Source organism: Sitodiplosis mosellana, unplaced genomic scaffold (genome assembly GCF_009176505.1).
Source record: "Sitodiplosis mosellana isolate CC-2019 unplaced genomic scaffold, AAFC_SMos_1.0 Smas_scaffold_6803, whole genome shotgun sequence".
NCBI classification, from domain to species: Eukaryota; Metazoa; Arthropoda; class Insecta; order Diptera; family Cecidomyiidae; genus Sitodiplosis; species Sitodiplosis mosellana.
The window spans coordinates 1-8793 of record NW_022601953.1 but is presented as its reverse complement, the minus strand read 5'-3'; the positions used below and the strand labels follow the sequence as shown (position 1 = coordinate 8793).

The 8793-nt window shown below is 37.0% G+C and overlaps 2 protein-coding genes across 2 annotated transcripts; both read left to right on the top strand.

Moving 5' to 3' along the window:
• The first annotated feature begins 6 nt into the window (after positions 1-6).
• Positions 7-918, top strand: LOC129579951 (phospholipid-transporting ATPase ABCA3-like). Its single transcript, XM_055470144.1, has 3 exons — positions 7-40; positions 111-447; positions 508-918. The coding sequence occupies exons 2-3, from the start codon at positions 128-130 to the stop codon at positions 704-706; spliced, it is 519 nt and encodes a 172-aa protein (XP_055326119.1). The 5' UTR covers positions 7-40; positions 111-127; the 3' UTR covers positions 707-918.
• A 540-nt stretch (positions 919-1458) lies between these two features.
• On the top strand, positions 1459-8771 carry LOC129579952 (phospholipid-transporting ATPase ABCA3-like; the record flags this gene model as incomplete). The annotated part of the gene is made up of 10 exons (XM_055470145.1): positions 1459-1565; positions 3904-4108; positions 4209-4757; positions 4945-5004; positions 5152-6575; positions 6672-6803; positions 6866-7575; positions 7655-7942; positions 8020-8347; positions 8443-8771. Coding segments are annotated over exons 1-10 (4132 nt in total), but the record flags the coding sequence as incomplete, so codon positions are not given.
• Positions 8772-8793: the final 22 nt, after the last annotated feature.

The following is an 8793-nucleotide window of genomic DNA, read 5'->3' as shown; positions in this document are numbered from 1 at the left end:
GCTATCGCCTTGTTGGGCAATCCAAGCGTTGCCTATTTAGGTATCTTTGCAATAATCATCGATTTTCTATTGAGAGAGATAATACTTTGGAATTCTCTTTCGTTTGATAGATGAGCCAAGCTCAGGCATGGATCCAGGTGCAAAACGCAATCTATGGAGCGCTGTATCACAGGCTTGTAATTCAGGTACATCGATTGTGTTAACTTCGCACAGCATGGAAGAGTGTGAAGCGCTGTGCACCCGCTTAGCTATTATGGTGAACGGAGAATTTAAATGCATAGGTTCTGCGCAACATCTCAAAAATCAATTCTCCAAAGGATATTTGCTTACAATTTATAATAAATCCAAATCGAAAGGAAATTCTACGTCAACATCAGTGAACTCAGACGTAGTTCAAACTCGAATCAATTATTTCATCCATAATAACTTCCAAGGCGCTTATTTGAAGTAAGTTACGAAAAAACGATTGAACCAAAGTGCAAAAATTTTGATGGTATGTTTTTACAGGGAAAAATATCAAGGTCTTCTGACTTATTATGTGCCACAAACCCGTGATTTGAAATGGTCTTCAATGTTTGATCGTGTAGAATCAGCCAAAAGTCTTCTTGGATTCGAAGATTATTCGATAAGCCAAGCTACGCTTGAACAAGTATTCTTATCGTTTACAAAACCGTATGATGAGCAAACGCAAAACGATTATAATTAAGAACTTTCAACTTAAACCAAGTCAAACTCAATTCGATTTAAGATTCAAGTATGATCTTATTGCTTTACTATGTGTCAGATTTATGTTTCAATTTTGTTTAGTCAAAAAATATTGTCTCAATATGGCAATTTTATTGAAAGCAATGTCAATTTTATTGACCGTTTTGTCATTTTTATTGGAAGATTTGTTTATTTTAATAGAACTTCTATTATCTTTATGTAATCTTAAGAAATAAAATATCTCTTATTCTTTATGTATATAATCATAAAAACTTCAAAATTGGATTACTCTTTGAAGAAATATCAAATAAGCCGGATTGAATAAAATCATTAAAAACATTCAAATTCAAGAAAATTATCAAAATATGCATTTTAAATCTGAATGTTGATAATCCTAAATGCTTCTACAATTATTTTAGGGCCACTAAAACTACTAAAATAATTTTGGAGCAGTTTTTCTCCCGTAAAAAAGTAAAAACACTGTTGTACTCAGCGATGCACGTCACCAGTTAATCGGCTGGTACACAGCACATTTCACCAGTTGCAGCTTCGGTCATACATTGGTGATGCGAACATGCATCAAAGCATGTTCTGGCTCGTGTGTACGATTGTTTATGTCATATTTAGTCTGAACACGGTTTACCAGTTACAACGTGTGTGCGAAGCGCCCGACTTCTTGCGAAGTGATGTGTCGTCTTGGATCGCGCGCTATGCGCACACGTTGTAACTGGTAAACCGTATTCACATCAACGAATGTATGATCAAAGCCGCAACTGGTTACAATACTGTGTACCAGCCGAAATTCTGGTGACGCGTGTCGATGAGAAGTCAAATGAATCGTTGAAAACATCAAGAATCGGGTGACTGATTTGAATTCTACATTTTTTCTACAATTTTATGGAACCTAGTAACAATAGAGGAAGATTCAGTTCATGGAAAGTTTAATTTGTGGCCAAGATTTGAGTGCTATCAATTTTTGACCAATTTCCATGACTTATCTCGAAACACTACACTATACTACATAAAATCTACAATTAAAATCGCCCAAATCGAAATCACTTCGGCACATCTTCCATCGACTATCCATCTCATTTCAGGTAAATTAAATAAATAATATTTATAGATAAGATATTGTCGAGAAGATACCTTATCGATGATTCCACTTTAGATTGACAAGTGATTTTATATCTTTTTCTACGTTTATTTATCGTTCGGCGGCATAAAAATGTTAACTCGGTTGAAATTCCTTTTATAGTCATTTCAAGTGCCTTGTGCTACACTATACTTATAGATATACTTTTTTGCATTTTGTGTTTGGACTATGAAATTTGATAAACCTTTACTATTAGCTGGCATATCAACAGTGAATTGCGTGTGTTGTCGAAATTAAAAGGAGCATTAACTGTTGATTCTATAACTGACGTAATACTGATTGAGTGAGTATGCGCAAATTTTCAAGGTGTGTTGCTATTAGCAACTTGCTAAGGTTTCGGCTTTTTCTTCTTTATTGAGCTTTAAATCGTGCGTTGTCTATCAGTGTGTATTGATTTCGGCATTTGACCGGCTTTGACCTAGTTGTCGTTTTGCTTTATGCTTTTGAAAAAATTGTTTTTTAGTTGAGTAGTTCGCCATTTTTGCTCCATTTCCAATGGAAAATTAGTTTTGCACATAATTATTATACATGGGTACATATATTTCTGAATAATTTACGTTATTTCAATATCCAGCTGCATGGGTTTTTTACCATCAGCATTAGTTTCATTTCATTTCTTGGTAAAACCCAACTATTCAGGAAATCAATTTAAAACAATAAATTAGATGATGTTACCATTGCACTAGTTTATCGATGATTTTCTGTTATTTATTCATTTATTTAATTCGTCGAATTGATAAAAAAGAATATTAATAAGTTAATTTGATAAAAACAGTTCTTGACAGTTTCACTTTACGTATGTACAAATCGTGTAGTTCGGTACAGTATAAAGTCAGCTGTCTGAGCGATTGGTTCTGAGTCAGATCGCTGGAGCTATCAAACCAATACACATTTAGTTAACCACAACAGTTTCAAGTGGTATCGTGCAAATATTTCAAGTTTAAGTTCATTGTTTTTGTTCACAGTTCTAAAACTGAACAACATGCAATTTCGTGGTGTGATTTATAATTGGATACAGCGATTTTTCACCGGTAATATTCACAAAACATTTTTTTTTTGTTTTTTTGTGTCGTTTTTTTATCGTTAGTTTTTCACAATTTTAATCATAATTTCACAATTATAGATAATGAAACTGACGACACTCGCACGTTTAACGTTAGCTTCCACCCATCAGATAATGGCGTTTATATACACGAGCGAATTGAAGAATGTGAACGAAAAACCGCCAATATTTTTGATAAATTTCGACTGTTGATGTGGAAGAATTTTTTGCTCCAATATCGACATAAAGTACAAACAATTATCCAAATTCTGATTCCGATTTTGTTTACGGCCAATTTAATTTTGATACGAATTATGGTTAAGCCTGAAATCAACACAGAAAACACTAAATTCGATTCGTTCAATATCAGCGAGCTCCCATCACTGTGAGTACTTATGAATGACTGAAACTTTCTTGGGAATTGCGTATTTATTTCCATAGTTTTCAATTGATAATTTGATGCACCAAATGGTCGTCGCAATCGTTTCGTATTCCCAACAAGCATAGAGACATTCATGATGTCATATGCATACTCTGAGAAAAGAGATTTATGGTTATGTTATACTTTTTGTTTTGACCCTTATTTCACAACAAGAACTTGAAAACTTTGTGGTGATTTCTGGTACCAAAAATATTTCTAACTTTTTTTTCACTACAAAGTCAAAAAAACTTTGTGGTGCTTCAGCGGAAAAAATATATTTAGTACCGAAAATCACCACAAAGTTTTCAAGTTCTTGTTGTGAAATAAGTGTCAAAACAAAAAGTATAACATAAACATAAATCTCTTTTCTCAGAGTATTTAATCATTCGTTTAGTTGTAGCTGAATTTAACCCGAATGACATCATAAATAATAATGCGAACGTTACGCGACGACCGTTTCATATCGAATTGACAATGAACGCAATTAAACGACCGTATCTTTAAAGATATAAAACTATAAAATTTTATAGTAGCAATATGCGTATGAAAAAATTTGTCAACTAACTTTTGGTTTGTATTTAGTGAGACAAACACGTGCCGTGATATTCACTTAAGAGAATGGGGCTTAGTTTATTCACCGAAGAATAAGGTGTTTGAGGATTTACTTCAATTAGCGAGCATACGTTTCAATTTTACCGTTATATATGGTGTAAATAGTTCAGAGGAAGTTGAGAGATTGATGATAGAACGAGAGTTTTTAGCCGGCGTTGTATTCGATCATTCAGCGGTAATATTCTTTGAAACACCTTCTTTTACTTGCTTCCGCTAATTTTTACATTAAATGAAAACAAAACTGAAAATAATCGAAAAAATATGTCAATTTACAGAATATTACGGAGCTTCCACAGAATTTAGTATATGCTTTGCGCTTTCCAAGTGAATTGCGCACTGAAACCAATGATAAATTAACAGCTTTTAGTTGGCAGACGAATTTATTGTACCCACTATTGTCTGGCGGTGGACCACGTGTGAAGACATCAAATGAAGGAGGTGATCCTTTCTACTATTCGGATGGATTCTTGGCCATTCAAAATGCAATTGCATGGTCTTACACAATAAATCGATGTATTGAACTAAAGACATGTGTCGGCAATATCTCCATACCAAGCATTGAAATGCAAAGATTCCCGTATCCACCTTATTTAAATGACATTCTTCTGAACGGTTTGACAGATGCCGTTGGCTTGTTCATCATGTTAAGTTTTGTGTATCCTATAATTGGCACCGTAAGATTCATCGCCGTCGAGAGGGAGAAGCAGCTGAAAGAGGTGATGAAAATCATGGGAATGCCCGTTTGGTTGCATTGGACCAGTTGGTTTGTGCGCACCATGATTTTTATGATCGTTTCAATCACATTGATGATCGGTTTACTGAAGGTAATTTCGAAGAACGGCTGAGATATTGGCGGTGTCAAATTTTGTCACACTCGCACTAACTGCTGTCATGCTTCGTTGGCATACTAGCTATCATTAGGGCGAGTAAAAACCTTAATTTGGAATTATTAATTCAATGAATTGAAAGTATAAGCATTACTTAAACCAAAAACCAATCATTTTCTTTCAGATACCAATGTATGACTCATCTGTTGCTGTGTTCACAAACTCAAATTGGTTTACAATTTGGGTATTTTTGCTTGTCTATTCCATCGCGATGACAACTTATTGCTTCATGCTCAGCGTCCTCTTTTCAAAAGCAAATACTGCTGCAGCTGTATCGGGACTTATGTGGTTTGTTTCACATATGCCGTACATTTTTCTGACAATAAATCAGGTCAAAGTACCATTTATAGTGCAACTGCTTTCCTGTATTTCGCCAAATGTGGCTATGGCTTACGGATGCAAATCAATCATCGAGTTCGAGCGCTCCGGTGAAGGATTGCAATGGACAAACTTCTGGAGCTATCCAATAATTGAGAACAATTTCACAATTGGAACCACAATTTCTTTCATGCTAATGACGTCGGCTGTGTTTCTCTTGATAGCGCTCTACGTTGAAAAGGTATTCCCTGGCGAATATGGCGTGCCTGAAGATTGCAACTTTGCATTCAAAAAGGAATTTTGGTTTGGCAAGGAAAGCGGCTCGAAATCGGAAGAGTGTTCTGACAATCACCAGGAACAAATAATACACGAAAATTTCGAACCTGAGCCCACTGATTGTGTAGCTGGTGTGAGAGTGAAAAATCTCAGAAAGATTTTCGACAACGGCAAAGTGGCCTGCAAAGGTGTGACATTCAATATGTTCTGTGATCAAATAACTGTGCTGCTCGGTCATAATGGCGCTGGCAAGAGCACGACCTTGAAAATTTTAACTGGAATGATTCCACCGACATCAGGCACGGCGATCATAGATGAATATGACATTCGAGCTGATCTCAACAATGCAAGGAAGTCGATCGGTATCTGTCCACAACACGATATTCTATTTGACGAACTAACTGTTCGCGAACACATCGAATTCTATTGTCGACTGAAAGGATTAAAATGGAGCGCCGTTGACAAGGAGCTCAGGAAATATGTACGAATATTGAATTTAGAGTCAAAGATTGACACTCCATCTCATGCTTTGTCGGGAGGAATGCAAAGGAAGCTATCATTCATCATCGCTTTGTGTGCCGATTCCAAGGTGGTTTTGTGTGATGAGCCGACTAGTGGCGTCGATCCGGCGGCGAGGAGAGAGCTGTGGGATTTATTGCAAGCGGAGAAGAAGGGTCGAACGATCATTTTGACGACGCATTTCATGGACGAAGCCGATGTGCTCGCCGATCGTATTGCAATAATGGCCGATGGTGAGGTGAAGTGTTGTGGAACTACATTTTTCTTGAAGAAACGCTTTGGTGATGGTTATCGCTTGATTTGCGCTAAGCAAGAAGACTGTGTTTCGAGCGAGGTTACGAGAGTTCTACGTGAATTCATTCCGAACGTTGAACTATTGGAGGAGGATACAGAAGAGATATCATACGGTTTGCCATATGAACAGTCAGACAAGTTTGCGAGAATGTTTGAACGATTGGAAAATGAACTCGATGCCTTGAATCTGCAGCGTTTCGGAGTTTCTTCAACGGAATTGGAAGAAGTGTTCCTTAAGGTTGGGAGTGATAACAGAAGACCTAGTCAAATTTCCAATCACGTTTCATTTGATATCGAAGCGTCGAAAAGTGAATTACTTAATGGCTTCTGGCTACATATGAATCAATGGTTTGCAATGTTCAAAAAGCGGTTCTACTGCTGGACAAATACGTGGCTACTATTTTTGGTGCAAATTTTTTTTATAATATTCTTCACGGCAATTAGTGTAATTTTCGTTCGTGTTGCACAGGATTTCAATAATCTTCCAGAACTGAATATATCTTTGAATCGTTACGAAAGAACAGAGACAATGGTGCAAACACCACAAGGGAACCGAATCGATCCTTTAATCAATAGGTAAATTAAGACAATTTAACGATGAAAATATGAATAATTTTTACTAATGGATTCATTTTCAGTACATTTGCACAATATCGCCAGAGACTGCGGGAGAATGCAAGCCATACTTTGGACGAATTCGATGAGGATATTCAGCATCATTTCTTGAAACTTGGAAATGAAATAAAAGTTCGAACAAACACCAGACATTTGGTTGGCTTGTCTTATCACAACCACTCATTCATTGCTTGGTTCAACAATCAATTGTTTCATACGGCGCCACTTTCGCTCAACCTACTCCATAATGCACTCTTGCGGAGCAAACTGGGCGATGGTTACAGTATTCAAGTGTCGAACAATCCCATTCCATTCAGGCCGGAATCTAAGATTGTTCTAACAATGAACGGAAACGACATGGGCAGTCAGTTGGCCAAATACATTTCGTTCGCAATGGCATTCACCATGGCGTTATACATTATGTTTTACATTCGAGAAAGAGCCTCAAAAGCGAAGTTACTTCAATTCATAAGTGGCGTCGATGCATCAACATTCTGGGTGATATCATTCCTATTCGACTTCGCAACATACATTTTAACCTCGGCAGTATTTTATGTAACGGTGATGTCATTCCAAGAAGAATATTGGTCGACAGCCAGCGAGCTCGGGCCTCTGATTGCAGTTCTTACCACTTTTGGCCTTTCATCATTTGCCATCACATTTGTCGCATCGTTTCTATTCTCAAATGCTTCGTATGGGTTCGTTGCGTTGGCCATCACATTCGTATTCACTGGTAAAACTCATTTTTGATTTTGTATTAGCAGCCAATAAGAATACGTTTTAAATCAATTGTGGGAACATGATATTTGCAGGAACCAGCTTCTTCAAATTGATAACCATTATGTTGCTCCCGATATTGGACTTAACTAAAATGGCTGATGGACTCAAGTGGATATTCCTAGCTTTTCCACATTACGCGTTGGGATACAGCTTATTCAACATGAATCAGTTCAGAATTAAGGCCGACGTGTGGCACTTGGAGTGTGAACGATTGAAAAATTTATTGTCTAGTAACAATACTCATCTATTGGCATCAACAAATGGGACATTAAACATAAGTGATGTCAGCCAAAATGCTACCTGTGATCCAACTGAATATGGTAAGCGATGATGATCACGATCTTGTTGAGAAAATTTTATCACTCATGTTAACGCTGTTTCCAATATTATATTCCAGATGAAAACATATACGATTGGGATGAGCCTGGCATTGGTCGCAGTTTAACGTACATGACCATAACAGCAATCGTATTTTTCATCATTTTATGGATGATTGAATGTCGAATCATTTCGACCATTAGACATTACATTCGCCGTCCCTCGAGTCAACCATCGCCACTTTTACTCGTGAGCAATGCAATCGATGGCGACGTCATAAATGAGAAGAACAAAGTCAACGCCATGACTCGGGAGAATTTACAAGCACACAATTTGGTCTTGCAGAATCTTACAAAGTTCTACGGAGATTTTTTGGCGGTGAAAGGAATCAGCGTTGCAGTTAAAAGGTAAGTTTTTCTATGATTCTTCCAATTATGTTCAGAAATGGTTATTTCCGAAATTGATTCGAAACATGAGCTCAACTTTTTATTTTTCAATTCAGGTCGGAATGTTTTGGATTGCTTGGTATCAATGGAGCGGGTAAGACAACAACGTTCAAGATGATAACGGGTGATGCACCAATTTCAAGTGGAGACGTGTTTGTGAATGGGCTCAGCCTTAAAACTCATTTAGCTGAAGTGCATAAAATGATCGGATACTGTCCGCAATTCGATGCGCTACTTGACAATTTGACAGGATCTCAAACATTGGAAATCTTTGGGTTATTGCGTGGCTATCGCCGTAAAGATATCTCAGCGATGAGTGCTCGATTGGCCAGTAATTTGAATTTCACCAAACACATCGATAAGGAGATCAAAAGCTACTCCGGTGGTAACAAAAGGAAATTGAGTAC